Raw genomic sequence first — 20,854 nt, forward strand, 5'->3', positions numbered from 1 at the left:
CTTCGAGAGACATTTTGACAAACACCTCTAAATCATAAAAATTAATAGACAAAAATCAACCAAAATGGCTCTCTATTTTTAAAATTTTACGGCTTGCATTTTCAACTTGAAATGAATATAAGAACATGGTATAAACAGTAAAATATCTTGGTATCCTAATGAAAGGGGCAAAAATTTTTGGTCAAATTCAACCTAATCTCAGGTATGAAGACATAGTTTTTCTTTATATGATCCAAATTTGCTTTAAAGAAAATAATTAAAAGCTTTTATATTTATATGTATCTCACTTTTATCTTGATTTTTTTAAAACTAAAATAAATATTATTAATATAATTAATTTTTGAAATACCTTCAAAACGGAAGAGCCATAGAAGCTCAACATTAATAAATTGAGGCTTACATCCAATATTCCATACAAATGTCTAGTATTCGTCTCTTGCCACCAAAGAAACCATAAAAACATCTCAAATAAAGACAATTAAACAGTTGCAAAGTTAAAACAACAATAAAATAAAAAATACCAATTCTTGGAATTCATGAAACAAAAACATATATAAAAGAATTTAAAACAAAAATAAAAATATCTTTAAAATATAAACTTAAACATAAGAAAAAATATGATTTAAATTATTTCACAATAATCTATACTCACAACCGAGAATATTTATAATCAAATAGAATCGATGCACACTATATTCCCAAAATCAAATTCAACAAATTTATCATAAGGGTTTACTTTTTTTTTTCATCATGAAATGATTAAAATTTAAGTTACAAAAAGCAATTGAAGATTTTCATTCAAACTGGTTATGAAGGAAAACTTCAAATCACAAAATTTTTTTATTTTTTTCCAATACAGAAAAGCAATAAGCAAAACTCATGATTGTTAAGTAATGTCTTAATTACCATGTAATATTAGTCTACTTCATTAATGGTACAACATGAATCTACAACCTTTTTGGCTCATAAATTGGTTTTCGACCATTGAACAACAACGAACAATAAAAAAAAAAACACAAGGGCGATGACAGGTTGGCTCTTGGGTTTAGATCCACGACTTTAAATGGGCTTTTTATAAAATTTGTTATGGATAAAATGATCTCATATCCTTGCTAGATAACTTTAGCTGGCCCTTCTTTTACATATTTCCAATCGTCACCCATATCTTCCTAACCATCATAAATGTAAATCAAGCCATTTATAAAAAAACAAATATAAACATGTCCAAATTCCTTCATTTCCAAATTAAAAAAAAAAACAAATAGAATTCACTGCAATGAATCAGTAACTATAAGAAGGTAATTATAATTAATTAAGAAGCAAAACATAAAAAATTCTCCCACTGAAAAGGTGACATATGCATATATATGCATATATATACATAGAGATATATTCGCTCCTCTTTCTTTTCACACAGTTTTCTTTTTAACTAAAAAGCATAGCCACACAAACAAGCCAATGATAACAATTACCCACAAAAACCAAAACCAAATAAGAAGCACGTCTAATTGAAGATTAAAAAGTTCCTTTTTTTTTTTCTTGCACTTTCTCAAATAAATCAAACGACACCAAAATCTAATAAAAAATAATTTTTTTCTATCAGGGTAACAAAAAAAGCAAGTCAAAGGCCTTTTTTTTTTCCTTCTATTTTCCATTTGTTTTTGCTTCTTTTCCTCTTCCAACCCTCTTTAAAGCCATCTTTTTTCTTGTTCCGCCTTTATGTTCCATTTTACTCAAAGAGCAAATCTTTTTTTCTCATAAAAGTACACAACTAATTTAAAAATCAAAATCTAACAACTAATAGAAACTATTATGTGTAAAAAGTGGACTATTTTACATTCATGCATGATCCATTCACCACACCTCCTATATAATTTCAAACAAAGCATGAGCTATAATAAAGTAAAAGCAAGCAGTATGAAATATTCATTTCCTTAACCTTTGGTTTTAATAATAATAACCGTGCTACTTCCTTGAGTGTGTATTTTAGTAAGGGCTACCATAGCTTTTCCAAAAAGGCCAAGACCATCTACAGATACACATAGCTTACAAGTAAAGTCCCCCACTGGGTGCCTTACCGGTCTTGTCGATGGCATTAGAATCCTTTCGTTAATATTGTTTAGGGTCATATAGCCTTCAAGCCCTCCGCGTTTCACTAATGCAAATGGATACATAATCCTTGTTATCATCACCCTTTTCTTCTTCGTATCATCACTTCCTTAAACATATCAAAAATTAATGTAAATAGTTATGTATATACTTTAAAAAAAAAAAAACACTATGAATTTCCTTTGTGTCATTGGAAGAGAATTTAATTACCAAAAGAAGATATGGGGTTAGTAAAAAATTATGTGTCTTTGTTAAAAAATGACTTGGTCTTGATTGATCATTTGAAAGAAGAAGAAGATGAATCAAGAGCTTCAGGGCTATTTGATATTGCCTTTTTTGGTGTTTTAATCTCTGTAACAATGTTTGCTCCCTTACTGCTAACTGATGTGTTCATTGATTCATTTAAAATTATGGCAAAAGAAAACGAAAGAGTAAAAGAAATGGAAAGGATAAAAAAAAAAGTCAAAAGTACATTTTTTATTTCACATTAGCCATTCGTCACATTTATTTATCTTCACCATTTTTAACTTTTTTACTTTTTCATCACATCACATTTATTATTATTCTTCCATCACATTTAATGTTAAATAAAAATATCTATTTCTCTTCATCCATCACATTTACTATTATGTTTCTTATATAAGAAACATACTATGCATGCATTTATCAACTAATGGCAACAAACCTTTGTGAGCATGGTAATAATTGATAAGCAATGTGAATCCTTACCTGCCACTGTTTGCCCAAAACTTGTGATTGATCCATTTCATCAATAGCATCCATCAGATATAGTTGCTTTAAAGCATCTTCTAATGACTCAGGTACAGTTAAACTAATCAGATTAATCAATATCCCAATTCTAAAAGGAAACATTGGCAGAAACTGGAAAAGTCAGATATTTACCGAATGAAAAATTTTAACAGTGACAACTCAAATGCTTGTTCTTTCTTTCTGCCCAAACAACAATTGAACACAACAAGAATGCATTCTTACAAGGGGGATCAAGAAAATCAAACTTCAGAAGATCGATATTAGGGAGATTCAATGACTTTAGATAAAGAACGCTGCCAGAAAGAGAAGATCGCTGTATTTCAGGAACTGTTACATCAAGGAACTTGTCATTCGAAACACTGGAAGGGCATAAACTGTAGAACTTCCCTGGACATGTTCTTCCAACTCATCCTGCCCGTTGATTAGCTTGTACCCTCCAGGCATACAAAAAAAATGATGTCAAAAAGAAAGGAAGGAAAGAAAAAAAGAAATTATTTGCAAGAATACTGACAATTGGTCTCTCAAGTGACAAAAGAAAGACAAGAATATATAACTTGTTGATACAAAATGAGAAGAAAATTGAACTTGCAAACAAATAAATACCAAAAACAAATCACAACTGTAAGTCGTGCTACTAGTAACACATGAATATGCTCCAAAAGCTGAAAGAAACGTTAAGTCATCCACTTACTTGCTAATTTTAACAAAATCAAGGCAATACATTCCAGTTGCTGGGTTGTATTGTCGTTGCTTTACACAAACAGAATCAATAAATACTTATATTAGTTTAGAGAGAAGTCAATCAACATATCAATGCAATTGATCTTATTAACTAAGACCAAGTGTAAAAGCAGGTGGTAGAATTAGGTAAATGGTACAACAATATCATAATAATATAGTCATTATTGGACCATATATAAGTCTTAATATTTATTAGGACCCTTAGGACCAAATCTTAGTGCCCTCCCTAGGTAGAAAATTTACACCTATAAAATTAAGAAACAAAAAGGAACAAGATAGTAAACCAAACTATAACATTATGTTCTCATTAAAAAAGATAAGAAACACTCTACCTTTGACATGTTTGATCATGCCTTTATAACATTACATATATAATACAAAAGTCCTCCACTATATTTTCAGAATAACTTTGTCTCTACTATGTCTTAATTTTACTAGATTTATTTGCACATAGACACCAAGGATTGCATTTCTTCTGGTTTATATTTGGCCATTTTGTTAATTCTTCATTTTTATTTCAAAACATACATAATCATGACATTATAATAATTGCTTTGCTAAGAGCAGAAATATTCACATAATCTTGGCAAATTAAGTAGGAAAAAGGTTGGTTAATAAAGATCAAAATTAAGGATATTTTGTACACATTAGTAGTACCCATGCAATTCATTGTCTACACTATCTTCTATTCAGAAGGAGAAAGAAAAACAAATACAAAGACAAACACTATCAAGCAACATTTTACGTATCAAGTTTGCTTACACAACACCATCAACTGTCAAATAAGTTTCAGCCATGTTTGTGACAACAAAAAACACCTACCGTTTGGAGGTGGAGGACTGAATACACGCAACTGTTGGGTCATAATTATGCAAATTCAAAACCATTAATATCATCCCAAGACAATCTAGCTTAAATTAATTTCATTTCCAATGGTGCAAAGGAGACTCGATTGTGCCAATATTGTTGATAAAAATTGAAAAATCACTTTCCTGATGGAGGAAAAGAAAAGCTGAGAAGGAAAGCATACCTGCATTTCAGGTGGCAAGGAACCATGGAGAGAAGGTTTACGGCATCCATGCAGGAGCCTTCATTTAGACTTCGAACTCTATTCTCCAGCTTTGATACCAACTTCTCTATATCATCCTATAAATGGCCACTCAACTTTAAAAGAATCAGTAAAATTATCAATGAATCAATGCTATAACCAAGTAGAAGATACAAGATAAATCCGCATCTAATGGCACCCCAAGATGAGAGAGAGAGAGAGAGAGAGAGAGAGAGAGAGAGAGAGAGAGAGAAAGAGAGCTCACCTGTCCAATCATGAATATTAAGATGTCATACCCCTGGTTGCCGAACATGCATACCAGCCAAAACCAATTACTTAGTAAGACCTCAAAAGATCAAAACATGATTACCAGGAAAATTTCAGAAACCAAAAGTTTTCTCATAACATGATTAACGGTACCTGGAAACGGAGACGGCAGCGACGAGGCGGGGCTGAGTGACGGCGACGATTCCGGAATCGGTGGAGCATATGAGAGAGCTGAGTGCTTTTTCCCGAACCGGTCTCTCCTATTATGACCAACGCTGGATTCTGCCACACTATTTCTATGATCTTCTTCTCGAATTGCACGATTGGAAGATTGGCTATCGATTAGATATGGCAAGTTGTTTGTTTTTTCCAATTTGATAGAAATTTTTAGGGTTCAAAGTTTATTATTATTTTTATTATATTTGAAAATTGGTGTTTTGTTTAAAACAGGGGTTGGGCTTGAACCATTGGATTAATGAGGTAAACCTATGTTTTGCAGTTTGGGCGCGCCTTAACCGCTTTTTTCGGGTTGGCGGTCAACAGAGGTCACTTTCATTGAGATAATGCAACGGTTGTATTTATCGATCAAATCTTTCTCCCTCACTGTTGCTTGGGTTGGAAGAATACCAGGTTAAGCAGTATATATGTATCTCTCAGGCCGATGATCTCATTAAATTTAGCAAATTCTACTTCTATTCGGTTTCTCAATCATTCCCTGTTACAATTCTTTCCTTTCCACCCATCTCTGAAGTCTTTCTACTGTTTCTACTGCATGGAACTACTCACTCTTGACGATTTCAAGCACACAAAATTTGATCCCACCTGCACTCCTTTCCATTACTTGCTAGAGGTTGCCAGAGTTGGCCAACAGAAACTGCACAACGGAGAAGAAAAGAAAAGGCATGATTCGTACTTGAAGTGTTTCCTGTACAATGAACCACAACTTCAAACCCTCTGCGAAGAAGAGAATATGGGTTTCGAACAGGGGAAGAATGTTGGTCTGAAAAGGAAACTCAAACTCAAAGAAGCAGATGTTGATGAAGAATGGGAAGGACTAACATTGAAGAGAAGCAAGAAAGAGAAACTTGTTTGCGCAATCCCTTCGCCAGACCTGCCCGAGAGCTTTAAACAACATATAGTTGAAAACATGGGTGGCTCCGATTGGGTTTTGGTGATACAAAAGCAAGTCTTTTACTCTGACGTGAACCCTCAAGCCAGTCGCTTCTCCATGCCGTTTTCACAACTCAAAACTCATGAGTTTCTCAATAAAACAGAGGCTGAGGATTTGGAGGATGCAAACAACGCCTTGGAAGTGTGCTTGTTAGAACCATCAATGAAGGAAACTGCTGTGACTTTTAAAAGGTGGAAATATAGAGGGACAAGTTCAAGCTATGTCATGACCCGCACGTGGAACTCAGTTGTCAAGAATAACCGACTAAAGATTGACGACATTGTGCAGCTCTGGTCTTTCCGGGTGAAATCAAAGTTGTGCTTTGCACTTGTAAAAGTCCAAGTTTCAACAAGAAACTAGGGGAATGCCCACTGTGGCAACGACGATAGGAAGTAAGATGGGAATTGTAATCTTAGGTTAGTGCATTTTCTGATGCATTCTATGACATTTTTAACTTTTGACATTTAGACCGTATCAGGAAAAAGCTAAAGTATCTGACACTTTTGTCTGATTACTCATGAAGTTGTAATTTGTTACACTCATGTAATTGGTAAGTAGTACGATCATAAACTAACATCATTCATGACAACGTTATGGTTTTTGGTATTTGTTGATTTAATGAACTTTTGCTAGCTCTTTATCTTTCTGTCTTGCCAATTTGAAGCTGGTTTATTATTTGTTTTTGAAATGTTTGTGATGGATTGTTAGGAGATCAATTGATTTATTTTCTTTATACTTCCTCCTCTTAATGTCAAACAAATAAAATTTGAACAATTTTGATTTGGAATCATTTAAATTTGATATTTGATCGATTTAAATTTGTATCAATTTGGTTTTAAATTATTAAAATTTGAAATTGTATAGCTCTAGACTTTTGGAGTGAATCAAAGTTGTGCTTTATATTTGTAAAATTTCAAATTTCAACATAAAATTAAGAGAATGTTTGCGTGTTATTACCGGATTCAATATCAAATATATAATGAAATTATATTTTTATTAAATTTTGTATAAATTAATGTGTTATAATCATATAAGCATATAAATAATAAAATCTAATAATTTTTTATCTAAAGAAACATAAAAATCTTAATCAATTTCACCGATAATTTTATTTTCTTTAAAGATCTTTGGTAATTACTTTTGCTACTTACCCTTTTTTTTTTTTTTTGTCTAAAATTAAAAGCAAAATGAATATAGAGAAATAAAAAGCAAATAATATTTTCAAAGAATAAAAAATTTTAAAAAATATTTTCTTCCACAACTTAAAACACATAATTTTACTTTTATATTGAATAAAGATTTATAATCCAATGAATATAATTTTGCTTGTATACTTTAACATATTTATAAGTCTATATAAATCCAAGATACTCATACCTTATAGATGATTTAATAAGATGCTAAACTTGTCATTAATGAGATGATCCTCTCTCATCCGATGCCATTCAAATTGCCAACAATCTCTCAAATCTTGATCAGACCAATAACAAAAAGACCTTTCAAGAAATGTGTTTATAAACATAGATATAAAAAAATGATATGTTTGAAAAGGAGAAGATGTATTCAATATAAAACCACAATATATTAATCTAGATTAAGTTTTAAAATAATGGAGACTTACATTTTTATTTGTAGATTATAAAATTTCAAACAAATGTGTGTTAAGCTTAGAAAAAGATTTAACATTGTCTATTTTTGTCAATTATCAAATATATGCATGATACAAAACTTATAAGAATTGAATCCTACGATATAAAAAACCTTCGAGAGACATTTTGACAAACACCTCTAAATCATAAAAATTAATAGACAAAAATCAACCAAAATGGCTCTCTATTTTTAAAATTTTACGGCTTGCATTTTCAACTTGAAATGAATATAAGAACATGGTATAAACAGTAAAATGTCTTGGTATCCTAACGAAAGGGGCAAGAATTTTTCTTCAAATTCAACCTAATCTCAGGTATGAAAACATAGTTTTTCTTTATATGATCCAAATTTGCTTTAAAGAGAATAATTAAAAGCTTTTATATTTAAATGCATCTCACTTTTATCTTGATTTTTTTAAAACTAAAATAAATATTATTAATATAATTAATTTTTAAAATACCTTCAAAACGGAAGAGCCATAGAAGCTCAACATTAATAATATTTAATTATAATATCTAAGCTATTATTAGTTTTTTTGTTGAAAAAATAAATATAAAATACTAAAATGATATATTTAATTATAATACTATTTTTTAATGTGATTATAAATTGATAATTGGTGAAAATTAAAAGTTTAGACAAGATAGGTTTTAGATAATGAAACATGAATAAAAAAAATTGTCTGGTCAGCGATGCATAAGAAATACACTATTGTCGTTTGCCAAAAATGGCTTCCCTTGTCACAAGTCTAATCCCTCTGACCCACAATTCAGCCATTTGAACCCCGCCATCACACACGAAATGCACCTCCTTGTTCTTTGTAGTCAGCACATGGAACATTCCTGGTTCTTTAACATCAAACTTCCTCCTCCGGTTCCAACGAAATTTTTCACTAGGACCAACTTCAGCTCCTTTGCATATCACGTTTCTCCTACTCAATTTACCCCACCTCAGAACACCGCTAGACTCCATCATCCTCAGTACTTTACTGTGGGGTGATCCTTTGCCGCACCTAGTGTGCTTCTTCACTCGACATCCATCTACCACCAGAGCTCGAGCAAGCTCATTAAGAATTACATTCTCTGCATCGTTTCCGTACCCTTTTTTCCTTGCAAGCAAAAGAGCTGTTTCATGTCTTGCGTTCTCGATGTCACAGTTTGCCCCACAAGAAATTAGAAGTTCACAGACTCCACCATAGCCTCCTCGAGCTGCTAGCATTAATGGGGTGTATCCATCAGCATCAAGGGCATTAACATCGCAGCCTCTACTAGTTAATATGTGAACCAAATTCAAGTCTCCGCGGTTTGCTGCCCGATGTAGAGAATAAAACCCGATGGGACCATTCGCCTCTTCAAGTGCATATTCCAGCATTAACTCATCAAATACATCACCGTTCTGGTTTAACTCTAATATGCTAATCGCAGTCTCACCGTATTTGTTAGACAACTTTACATTAGCGCCAGCACGAAGAAGTAATCTGAAAGCTTCCACATGGCCACCTGATGCAGCCATCATCAAAGCTGAATATCCATCATCATCTTGTTCATTAAGGTCAGTATCTGCCTGCTCAAGGAGTTTTTTCAAGGCCTCAATTTCATTTGCTTGAATAATGAACATCAGCGGAGAAAATGCGGACGGATTGCTTGATTTAGGTTTCTTCCCTGCTTGAATCACATCCACAACCGCTTCTAGAAAGCCATGATTCCACCTGGTTAACCCTGCGATGGAGGATGCACTTTGGCCAGCAGAGTTTACCAATCCAAAGTCAGCTCCAGCTGAGACCAGTACTTTAAGGCAGCCCTCACGTTTGTATCTAGCACAAATCATAAGTGCAGAATCTCCAAAAGCTGTTCGGGAATTGATATCACAGCCAGCTACAATCAGGCATTGAAGAACTTTAGTAAATCCTAGTTTTGCAGCCAAGTGAATGGGGCGTAACTCAGTTTTTGAAGTTGTTTTAACCGGGAATTCTATATCAGCCCCGCAATTTCGAAGCACTTCAACTGCCAATGCATTGTTACATAAGATGGCATGGTGGATGAGGGTCCTGCCATAGTGAAGGGTGTCCGGGGAAAGGTGTCGAAGGAGCATGCGCAAGATGGCACCACTGGCCTCAAAGTACTCAACAGCGCACCAGGTGATGGAATACCCATCAGCTAGTCCCGCACCGACCCTAATTTCTTCACCTGTATCAATATCCCAGGACCAGGCTCCCAGTCTCACCTTTAGGTCCATTTTGATGCCAGCCTGATCACCAGTTTCAAAAGGCTAATTAGTAAATACCATGTAAGAATGTTCTAACGACAACTAAACAAACAACAATTGATTCTGAACCGTATACCTATATCACGAGTTTAATTCCTTTGCAAACAGGGTGTTAATTCAACAAATGTTATATACTACACACACAAATACTCCAATGAAGGAGAGCTGTAATAATTAATGACACTGATGCCCACTGATATTACATGACGCATTGAAAAAAAATTAACTTTTGTCTGTCATGGTATGACCGCTGGTTCAACTCCTTGGGCATATTTTCCTCTTTACTAAACATTATTGTTGCACTAATTTCCCCAAAATCATTATATAATTATGGATTATGACCTTCATTCACTGTGTGAAAGATGCCTACCTGCAAAAGTACTCTAACAACAGAAGCCTGTCTGCTAACAACAGCAGCAGCTAGTGCATTACAGTCAACATTGGCGTGTAGAGAAGGCTTGGAAGATCGAAGAAGCACCCTATCAGTTGCATTGGCATCTACTCCACACTGTCACCAATAAGAGCACAAACGTCAAGAAGACAACCTTAATTTAAGAATTAAAATAGATGATCAAATTACAGAGTTGATTAAGGGGAAATCGAACTTAACAGAACTGTCGTCAGTCATCACAGGACAGTGTTTCACAAATAAAAAACAGTGAAACAGCATCAAGAAATTAAGCAGTTTTGGAAAACGATGATAAATTTGGTTATCAATTTTTCAATAATGAAGCTAGTGAAAACAAAATGACTACTACTTCTTGCTTTAATTCTGAAAACCAAGAAGAAAGAAAAAACAGAATTACCTTGATAAGCGTGTCAACAACATCAACAAACCCCCTGCAGCAAGCAGAGACAAGAGCTCTTAAGGCAACGTGCGGGCGGATCATGTCAGTCGCCATTAGTAGTGTGGCAGGTCTGGCATAACCCAGGTAGCTCGCCTCCAGCAAAGCCTCCTCGCATGCCTCTTGACAAGCACCAGCATTGAGGAGAACCTCCAAAATCTCGATATGTCCCTCCCTTACCGCTGCTGTGGTTGCATAGCCTCGAAACAGTTTGTGGTTCACGTTGGCTCCTAGGCTCTGCCAAATAAATAAATCAAATTTCATTTTAACAGCCCAAATAAAATAAAAATATAGCTTTGCCATAGTTGATAGATATGAATCTACTAACTGTTTTACCAGCAACTTCTTAACAAGAAACATGTTTCCGACATGAGCAGCAAGAAACAGTGGAGTAACTTCAGTCTTAAACTCTTGGTAATCGACAAGAACTTCGTGCGCAGTCTCTTCATGTAACAAAATCTCGGTCTTCTTGGCCCTCAAGCTCGCTGTTCCAATAAAGTTCACGTCCACGAAAGGATCAGCTAAACACTCAGACGCCAACTTCACATCATTACCATGCAAAGCATCGACGAGTCTCTGAGAAACTTCCTCTTCGTAGTTGACCGGGAAGACCAGTTTCCCGACAATAAATCCTCCGCCAGAACTGCCTTGCACTACTGTCATTTTTATTTCAACCGGGTAAAATTTTTTCCGAATTATATTAATCTGTTAATATCTGAGGTTAGTGCTTTTATTTACCCACATATCAGGGCCGTAATTGGCGTAAAAAACAAAAAAAAAAAGCTTGAGTTTGTTGTTGAATCTTATCGGTTACAATTTTGATTTTACCGTGGCCACTCAAAAAGGTTTCGTTGAGCTCAAGCTTCCTCTTGTTTGTTGAACCAAATGAGATGCATTCAATAATCATTTGTTTATTACATGTTAACTGAAACAGTTGGCCTAATACAAAGCCAGTTTTCTCTACTTTGTCGTAAATTATAAGAAATTAATCCGGTCTTAGACGAGACGACCCTTGTCGCGGACAAAGATTTGTCCTTACATCGCTGTATCAGCCGGATTTGGCCTGCATGAAAATGACTCATGATTATTACAAAAAGCGATAATATTAAAGAGGAAAGAAATTCATTGCAAATCGTACCTTAAGAAGAGCGAAAATGATATAATATAATGTAAGACATGGATGTTTAGTTGTTTACTTATTTTTGGGTAAGATTTGATAGAACCATATTAATATATCATTATTAACAAATGATCGGTTCCTTTCTTGACGAAAAAATTTTAAATTCGAATTTTATCAGTGATAATTTGTTAGATCATTTTAAATGCATAATTTGTAATTATATGTCTTAAGTTGTCAGATATGACATATTTTATTTTGATTCGAAAAATTAAATAATTTATCTATTTTTAAATTTTTTTTTATAAAATATATATATTAGTATATCACCATGTTCAAATATCAAAATCAAATACATCCTTGGACATGGTTGAAAATTAAAATTTGTTAAATTTGAATATTAATTTACGTAATATAATATTCAGTATATTTAAATTTAAATTCTAACATTTATAATTTTTTTATATTTAGATTACGTTCTTTTTATTTAAATTACAAAATTTTTCTACTTTGATTGGAACGTTACAGTAGAATCCGCATATTGCATCATTGGTTTTGGAGGGGCCTTAACAGTGTTTCTAGGGACTAGGGTGTTGAAGAATCAAGAAACAGGTTACCTACCTAAGTTCGTAGGTAAAACCTACTTTTGGTTTGAGCCAAAAAGACCTGCTTTGGTCTGCCTGACATGGAATTTTAGACCCCAACTTACTCTATGTATTCGAATTCGTTTTTTAATATTTTATATAGATTTAAAAATTTAAAATATAGTATGATAAAATAATATAAAAATAATATAAATAAAAATATATAAATAGTATAGCTTAAAATTTTAAAAAAATTATAAATAAATTTAATAAAATAAAAAAATTATATTTTATATTTTCATATTACCACAAATTATGATATATGATTTTTGTATAAAATAATACGAATATAATATTCGTATCTAATTTTAGATTTCAAGTTAACCACTTAGTGCTATTGGAAATCTAGAATATCTTAAAATGTTTAGAACACATAAATTTTTAGATTAATATTCAAATAAATTGTATTTGTTATAAAACACATCATTGACCATTTAATTATAAAGTTTTTTAATTCAATCATTCAATTTTAAATAATTTTTTTTTATCACTCAATCATTAGTTTATGTGATAGTAACACATTAACTTTTAAGTTTCATATGACATTACCACATCATATAATATTTAATATGGTTTTATAAATATTAAAAAAAAATTTGTTGACGTAATAATGTCACATGATATATAATAACTAAAGTATTATTACCACATCAACACGTCATTAAAAATTAACAATTAAGTGATAAAAAAATATTTTTTCATAATTAAATGATTAAATTAAAAAATTTAATGATTTGATGACTATTTTAAAAACATGACTACTATTACATGACTAAAAGTATAATTTATCTTTGTTTTTTGTATCATGCAGCGAGGTAATTTTAAATCAAAAAGTTTTCTTATGATTTTGGATTTTTTAAAGAAAACTCTAAGTATATTTGATCATTCAAACAATCAAAAAAATTTCACCGGTGAGGGTGAAAATAAGTCAAACAAAAATGAATTTTGATAATTTTAAAGTTAAAAATACTCATAGATGCATGAAAGGTGATAATAATATATCAAAAGGTAAGGAAAATGCAAATGTTAAAAAAAAAAAAACAATAAATTATAAGATAATTATATCGGATTATGTTTATGGTTATAGTTATTAGAATTGAACCAATGTGTTGGTTCGATCGATTGAACTAATAAATCAGTATTAAAACCAACCCAATTTTGTAATTAAATTGGTTTAAATTATTAGTAAATTGAACTTTTTTTTTTAATTGAACCGATTCATTATCAATTAATAAGTTTAGGTAAAATATAAAAAAAATCATTTAAGTATTCAAAATAATCTAATTAAGTTTTTATACTACTATTTTATCTAAATAAACCCTTCAATTCTTATTTTTACTATCAAAGCTCTTGTATCTTTTTATTAATGATATGTTGACATATTTTAAGACATATGGATAATAGCAATGCAAAAAAAATTTACATATGTGTAAAAATAAACAAATTTTAAAAGAAATGAGCGAACAAAAAATTTTATTAATTAATATCATAATTAAAAATAATTATAAAATTAATAAAAATGAAACGTTAATAAAAATGATTAATTATTTGAACTTTATCGAAAATAATTAATACAAGAAAATGTATATATGTAAAATTAATAAAAAAATCTATATTCATATAAAAAATATGAAATGATTTTAATTTCTTTTTTACTAATTTTCATATAAATATAAATATATCCTTTTTATTAATTTTATATATGGAGATTTTTTATTACATAAAGATTAATTATTATATATTAATAAATAATATTTAAGTTTAATAAATATAAATACTAATAATAAATATTTATTAGTTATTATTTATTATATTTATTAAAATATAAATATTATTTCTAACTATTAAAATATAAAATATGATTTTAATAAAATATTAAATAATTTCATTTCTAGCTAGTAATTAATTAATTTATGAAATTTATATTTTAAAATTTATAATTTATGATATACATTAAAATTTATAATCTGATGGTTGAATTATTAAACTATAGCTTAAGTTAAGAGTTTAAATTTTTAAATATTTATATTTTTTATTAAATCAATAATTGATCCGATTGATTTGGTGATTGAAACATTAACTTATTGATTTAAAACTTTAAACGGTTTAACATCTGATCCAGTTTTAAAAACTATGTTTATGATTTTTGCATGTTTATATTTAAAATTCATATTTACACGAGGTAATTATTCTTTTGATCAATTAACATATCATTGTAATTGAAATTTAAAAATTATGATTTAAAGAAATTTATGCACGTATTAAAAGTAGATTAAGAATTGAAAAAAAAAAAAAAAAACTCAAATTTGTTCATGAAAGAGGTAAAATTTTAGAAGTTTCTAAGCTAATTACCATCCATTAACTCACTTGTCTTTACGTGTTCAATGATGGGTGAACAGTTGCGCGTGCTGCTCTCGCTCCGTATAACTGTTACTTGACATTTAATTTCAATCACTTCAAACTTCTTTACCTTGAGGCCAAAATAGTCTATGCCTAAAACTGACAATTATTCAGAAGGATGAAATATTTACTTAATTTTCGGTACTAATCCCACTGTCTCCAATCATTAAGAATTCAATCAATTCTCCTTAATTCTTTAATTTTAGCATTACCTTTATTCTTTTGCTAAATTTAATTAAAGATAATTAATTAAATTCAATTATCTTTAATTAAAATTTATTAGGCTAATAAGAGTCCATATAAGAATTGAGTTTTAACTAATTAGTTGATCACTAATTAATTACTACAAATTCAATATCCATTAATGACATTACTTGGATTAGATATAATTTTGTTTATTTTATGGGCTACACTTTTGGTCCATTAAAAAAAAGTATAGATGTAATTTTTAATTATTTTTCTTGATTCATGCTGCATCTATTTAAAATGATCCAATCATAAAACACAGGCTTCATCACCATGAGAAGACTCTCGCCTGTTCCCAAAAGGCGCCTTGCCCACTAATCTTGGGCCACAACTAATTGGGAATCATATTGGAAACCCAGATAACGAAATTACAAAAGCAAGCCCGATCCATCAGCAATACAATGCAGCAGTAGACTGGCTAATTGATCGTAGCCGTTGCCCATCTTCAAATTCATATTCCATTTTCCTCTACCTTTGTATCGGAATTTTGCAGTCGAGCTGAATCGCGAAGCATCAAAGGCTCATCCGCGATATTTCATGCTATGGTACGCCCCATTTCCAGCCTCTCTCCTCTTGGCTAGTTATTCTTTTTTTTTTTTTGTTCTTTTCACTTACGTAGGGTTTGTCGTCGATTCATATGATTGTGTGATCGTGAAATGTTGTTTCGTGTTTAATTCTATATCAATCTTTTGATTCATATTACTCCTTCATCTCCTGTTTGGATGCGATTAAGCTAGTGGAAAATGAGGGCACAAAAATGAAAATTTTAGTTTTGATGACGACCGTTGCTTTTCTAGTTGCGAGAAACTAAGCTTAGTGAAGCTGGATTGTTGTATTAGGGTTATGAAATTAATTTTAGGTAGTGTTAGATTTTAATATATCATCATTCATTTGAATAACTAAGGGGGTTTAGGCGATTGAGGAATCAAGAATTTTGTTAATTGCTTCAAATTTTGATATGGCTTATGTTTTGTCTTCAAGGATGTAATTTCTGCATTTAATTATCGGAAAGATGGTTTAGTTAAATTCAGAGAGAAGTCGACTTAAGATTAGATGGACTGATTAAATTGTAAAATCAAATTTGATGTGTCTTTTGTATTTTCTTTCCTTTATTTTTGTTGCCACCGGCTGCACTGAGTGTATTATTGCTACTCATTTCATTTGTTATGAGTTATTAGTAAATAGGCATCCAATTATCCTTTCAGTGTTCCACTAGGACTGTTTTTATAGCCTTTTCCGATGTCAGTTGCTTTGTGAAAACATGATTGTTACTTCAACTTTGCTATTGTTTGCTTCTCGAGTGTTGTTGAGTATTTATTAGATTTATTTCTGGTAATTAGATCATTTCATGGAAGCTAAAAAATTTATTAGTTTATGTCCCAAAGTCTTTGGGAAAAAAGTTTTAACAGAAAAGAATAAAGAGGTTAGTAATAGTTGTTCTTTCTTTGCCTAGGCACCCATAAAGGGCATTCTTTCCTTGCAAAGGGCAGCTTTGTTGAGAAATAGCACTAAGAGGTGGAATCTAAGTATTAGATCATTTAGTACGCAAGGAGCAACTACTGCTGGTGCTCCACAGGCACCCCCTCCTCCTCCACCACCAGAGAAAACCCATTTTGGTGGTCTAAAAGATGAAGACCGTATTTTCACCAACTTATATGGGTTGCACGACCCTTTTCTCAAAGGTGCTATGAAACGTGGTGACTGGTATAGAACCAAGGATTTAGTACTCAAGGATGCTGATTGGATTGTCAATGAAATGAAGAAATCTGGACTCCGAGGACGTGGAGGTGCTGGATTTCCATCAGGCCTTAAATGGTCTTTTATGCCAAAAGTATCTGATGGCCGTCCTTCTTATCTCGTTGTCAATGCTGATGAAAGTGAACCTGGAACCTGTAAAGACAGGGAAATCATGCGGCACGATCCACACAAACTATTGGAGGGCTGCTTGATTGCTGGGGTTGGGATGAGAGCTAGAGCTGCTTATATCTACATTAGAGGTGAATATGTGAATGAACGTAAAAACCTTGAAAGAGCTAGAAAAGAAGCTTATGAAGCTGGACTGTTGGGCAAAAATGCATGTGATTCTGGTTATGATTTTGATGTTCACATCCATTATGGTGCCGGTGCTTATATTTGTGGTGAAGAAACGGCACTTTTGGAGAGCCTTGAAGGAAAACAAGGGAAACCCAGATTGAAGCCTCCTTTCCCTGCTAATGCAGGATTGTATGGCTGTCCGACCACTGTCACAAATGTGGAGACTGTGGCTGTTTCTCCTACAATATTGAGACGTGGTCCGGAGTGGTTTGCCAGTTTTGGGAGGAAGAATAATTCGGGGACAAAATTGTTTTGTATCTCAGGTCATGTAAACAAGCCCTGCACAGTTGAGGAGGAGATGAGTATACCACTTAAGGAGTTGATAGAGAGGCACTGTGGAGGTGTCAGAGGTGGATGGGACAATTTACTTGCAGTAATACCGGGAGGTTCATCTGTTCCACTTTTACCCAAGCACATATGTGATGATGTCCTGATGGATTATGATGCACTCAAGGCTGTCCAGTCAGGACTGGGAACTGCTGCAGTAATTGTTATGGATAAGTCAACTGATGTTGTAGATGCAATTGCAAGGCTTTCTTACTTCTACAAGCATGAGAGTTGTGGACAGTGCACACCCTGCAGGGAAGGGACTGGATGGCTATGGATGATTATGGAAAGATTGAAAGTTGGGAATGCAAAGTTGGAAGAGATTGACATGCTTCAGGAGGTGACCAAGCAGATTGAAGGGCACACAATTTGCGCTTTGGGCGATGCAGCAGCTTGGCCTGTGCAGGGTCTAATACGGCATTTTAGGCCGGAGCTCGAGAGAAGGATCAGAAAACGTGCAGAAAAGGAGTTGCTGGAGGCTTCTGCTTAATTTCTTCTCAGGTTGCTTCCGGCACCTCTTTGACTTTCAATTTGTCCTGCATTTTTTTCTTCCAAAATATGAAGTACTCTTATCTTGTGTGATCTTCTTGGTCTGTCATGCGCATTATGCATGCTTGCACCACGCACTATACCCAGATACACATGAATGATTTAATGAGAAGGAAAAAATATGGTGCTGGATTTGTAAAGTGCTTGCAGATGAATGACTGAGAATCAACTTTTTTCTTCTAATGTCCTTAAGGAATTTATTTTAGTTTTTCCCTTCATATCATCTGGGAGACTGGGACCCTACCAGTAGTTGCCTTCCTTTTATGCCCCTAAAAAAATGTCAATAGAACTGTGCATATTTTCTTTATTAATTAGTATCTGGTTTTCCGGTTACTGGACCATGATTTTGTTAAAAGAATGTGAAAGAAATGAGTTAGAAGAAAAGGCAAAGGAATGAGGCATATGACGACCAAATCAAGTTTAGTTTTTTTCAAGGGGAAAATGGCATATGGAGACATTCAGTTCCCTCTTTTAAGACATGGACATGAGTAGGATAGCATATTCATCACCTGTTTTCTTATCCTTTTTAAATTCTTGCATCATGTCAATCAGTCCCACAGCAACCATTGAGTTACCATCTAAAGTTTTTTGACAGGTTGTCTCATGCTATGTAAGGAATTTCCCGTGCAAGTGGCTATTCTGGAATAATAAAATTGAAGTACCCAAAACTTGGAGCAAAGATGACTCAGGCATCTGGTGGTCTGGTAGTGTTTTATTTGTTTTCTCCTAAGCTGCATTAACAACATTTCTCTGTTTGAGAAAATAATGAATGTCTCTAATGTCTGGGCGGGGATACTTGTTTCTCACAGCATCCACAACATTTTCTTCTTTTTTTTTTTTTTTTTCGGCCCATTTGAGGAACATGGTTAATGACATCTGTATTCTTTTTGAAATCTGAACATATAATGATATCTGTATTTTGCAATGTCATAGAAGTTGTAGAATGCAGATACTGAAATGAGTTGATAACGAAACTGATGAATAGAATAAAAATATGCAGCAGCAGAAATGCAGAATAGCTTGGGTGGGTATGTCAGGCCTAAAATTAGAGCAGGACTGAGCTCAACCTGCTATAGGGAGTTTGGATCTTCATCCTAAAAAGCTTGAGTTTGTTAACGAGCATGACCCAATCCTTAAATCCCAGTTACAAAGATCCAATTACAGTTTTTGTGATTAGTCAATGAATGTCCGTTCAACTGACTACGTAGTTATAATCGCTAGAACAGGTGTCATGATATTTTTATTGCGGTGAAAATTTGGGTCAAAATGTACAATTGATCCCTTTACTTTTATGTTATCGGGGATCCAAATGCCAAACCCCAGCAATCACCTTCTAACCCAATTAACGTCAAATTTTTAATGCTGTTAATAATTGGCTTACGTATAACAAATCATAATTCATAAAAAGTACAGGATTCCAGTTGATTAAATTAATGTCAATGAACTAAATCCACAATTTTATAAAAGTAAGAGATGAATTGTACAATTTGACTGAAAAAAAATAATTTCAGGCCTTTTGAGCACATGGGATCCTTGGACCACTCACTCTTGATCTACCTAAATTATTAAAGAAATGATTAACGCGGCGATTAGCTCGGAAACCAACCAAATATTTTACGAATCAAGTGTGAAAATGTGTCAAGCTTTCCATCAACATGATGCGGCATTTTTCAACAAAAAAAAAAAAAAGTGCCATTTTGTCAACCTGACGCCATAAAGTTATGGGGGGGGTTCAAATTTTTACGATGAGTGTAATTTGTTAGGTGTGGGTGGGTTTGATTGTAAAAGTTGTCAAGCTGTAGTCTTATTCAAGTCCATTGAATGGTTATGCCGAAAGGTGTCGTCCTTTTTGTCCAATAATGAAAGTTCTTATCTATTATTTATTGTTTGTAAAACTTTTGATAATTGATATGTTGAATTAGGATAAATTGTGATTAGACAGACTATACACTACTAGAAGATTTTATATACAAGAATGATTAGTACAATTTTAGACGATGCAGCTCTACATTAATTAAACAGGTCGCACATATGTTACCAACTCATTTTAATTTAATTGAAAGAGTTTAGTAGATAAAATTTAAATACTTCATTTATAATATTTAAATTTAGAGAGAGATTAATTTATATTTATATAAAATTTTTAAATTTTATATTTTTAATCATTAATTTTAATAAATTCAAAAAAAGAGATTAAACTATTTTTTTATTTGTACCTTTCATTTTTTGTATTTGTTAAAATAAATAATTAAAAAAATATAAAATTAAAAAATTTTACATTAATTTAAGTTGATTTTATTCCTTTTAATTCAAAATTTGTTTTTAGTAATTTATTTAATAAAAAATAAATTTATTGAAATTTGAGATATGCACAAGTTACTTTCCTTCACCGAAACCTTTTTTTCCAACAAAAAAATTCTCTCTCTCTCTCTCTCTCTCTCTCTCTTTTTTTGTTTTTGTTTTCTAGCAATTGAAAGCATTCTTTTAAATTTGCTTTCACATTCATGATATTTTTAAAATTTATCTTTAAGATTAATAAAGTGAAGCAAAGTCTTTAAAATAAAATAAAAAATAAATAATGTGACGGTATTTTAATCTTATTGATATAAT

The 20,854-nt window shown here is 32.2% G+C and overlaps 3 protein-coding genes and 1 pseudogene across 5 annotated transcripts; 1 reads left to right on the forward strand and 3 right to left on the reverse strand.

Moving 5' to 3' along the window:
• Positions 1-1,853: 1,853 nt before the first annotated feature.
• LOC111317689 (uncharacterized) lies at positions 1,854-3,275 on the reverse strand (annotated as a pseudogene).
• Positions 2,982-5,411, reverse strand: LOC111317978 (putative pre-mRNA-splicing factor ATP-dependent RNA helicase DEAH4). Its single transcript, XM_022920548.2, has 4 exons — positions 5,090-5,411; positions 4,935-4,967; positions 4,652-4,767; positions 2,982-3,314 (listed from the first exon to the last, which is right to left on the reverse strand). Exons 1-4 carry the CDS (start codon positions 5,156-5,158, stop codon positions 3,287-3,289), a joined length of 246 nt encoding a protein of 81 aa, XP_022776283.2. The 5' UTR covers positions 5,159-5,411; the 3' UTR covers positions 2,982-3,286.
• Positions 5,412-8,360: 2,949 nt separating this feature from the next.
• On the reverse strand, positions 8,361-11,667 carry LOC111317478 (uncharacterized). Of its 2 annotated transcripts, XM_022919905.2 has the most exons (4): positions 11,204-11,667; positions 10,829-11,104; positions 10,393-10,530; positions 8,361-10,004 (listed from the first exon to the last, which is right to left on the reverse strand). In XM_022919905.2, the coding sequence occupies exons 1-4, from the start codon at positions 11,528-11,530 to the stop codon at positions 8,466-8,468; spliced, it is 2,280 nt and encodes a 759-aa protein (XP_022775640.2). In that variant the 5' UTR covers positions 11,531-11,667; the 3' UTR covers positions 8,361-8,465. The 2 variants fall into 2 exon arrangements, with proteins under 2 accessions (XP_022775640.2, XP_089599140.1); XM_089743014.1 differs by having other exon boundaries at positions 10,829-11,665.
• A 4,007-nt stretch (positions 11,668-15,674) lies between these two features.
• LOC111317979 (NADH dehydrogenase [ubiquinone] flavoprotein 1, mitochondrial) lies at positions 15,675-19,167 on the forward strand. 2 transcript variants are annotated; one of them, XM_022920550.2, is made up of 3 exons: positions 15,675-15,819; positions 16,728-18,196; positions 18,840-19,167. In XM_022920550.2, exons 1-2 carry the CDS (start codon positions 15,817-15,819, stop codon positions 18,183-18,185), a joined length of 1,461 nt encoding a protein of 486 aa, XP_022776285.2. In that variant the 5' UTR covers positions 15,675-15,816; the 3' UTR covers positions 18,186-18,196; positions 18,840-19,167. The 2 variants fall into 2 exon arrangements, with proteins under 2 accessions (XP_022776285.2, XP_089609223.1); XM_089753097.1 differs by lacking the exon at positions 15,675-15,819.
• The last annotated feature ends 1,687 nt before the right edge of the window (positions 19,168-20,854 follow it).

Source organism: Durio zibethinus, chromosome 2 (assembly GCF_047325235.1).
Source record: "Durio zibethinus cultivar Kanyao isolate XHJ-2024 chromosome 2, ASM4732523v1, whole genome shotgun sequence".
Classification (NCBI taxonomy): domain Eukaryota; kingdom Viridiplantae; phylum Streptophyta; class Magnoliopsida; order Malvales; family Malvaceae; genus Durio; species Durio zibethinus.

Bases quoted from the DNA above. Each gene is read 5' to 3' on its own strand.
- LOC111317478 (XM_089743014.1), bottom strand. From the start codon at position 11,530: ATGACAGTAGTGCAAGGCAGTTCTGGCGGAGGATTTATTGTCGGGAAA. The intron at 10,531-10,828 runs GTAATTCTGTTT...TATTGGTGACAG, and splicing joins TTGTTGACACGCTTATCAAG to TGTGGAGTAGATGCCAATGC. The intron at 10,005-10,392 runs GTAGGCATCTTT...ACTGGTGATCAG, and splicing joins TTGTTAGAGTACTTTTGCAG to GCTGGCATCAAAATGGACCT.
- LOC111317978 (XM_022920548.2), bottom strand. From the start codon at position 5,158: ATGCTCCACCGATTCCGGAATCGTCGCCGTCACTCAGCCCCGCCTCGT. The intron at 4,768-4,934 runs GTGAGCTCTCTT...GGCCATTTATAG, and splicing joins TAATATTCATGATTGGACAG to GATGATATAGAGAAGTTGGT. The intron at 3,315-4,651 runs GTATGCTTTCCT...GTATGCCTGGAG, and splicing joins CCTTGCCACCTGAAATGCAG to GGTACAAGCTAATCAACGGG.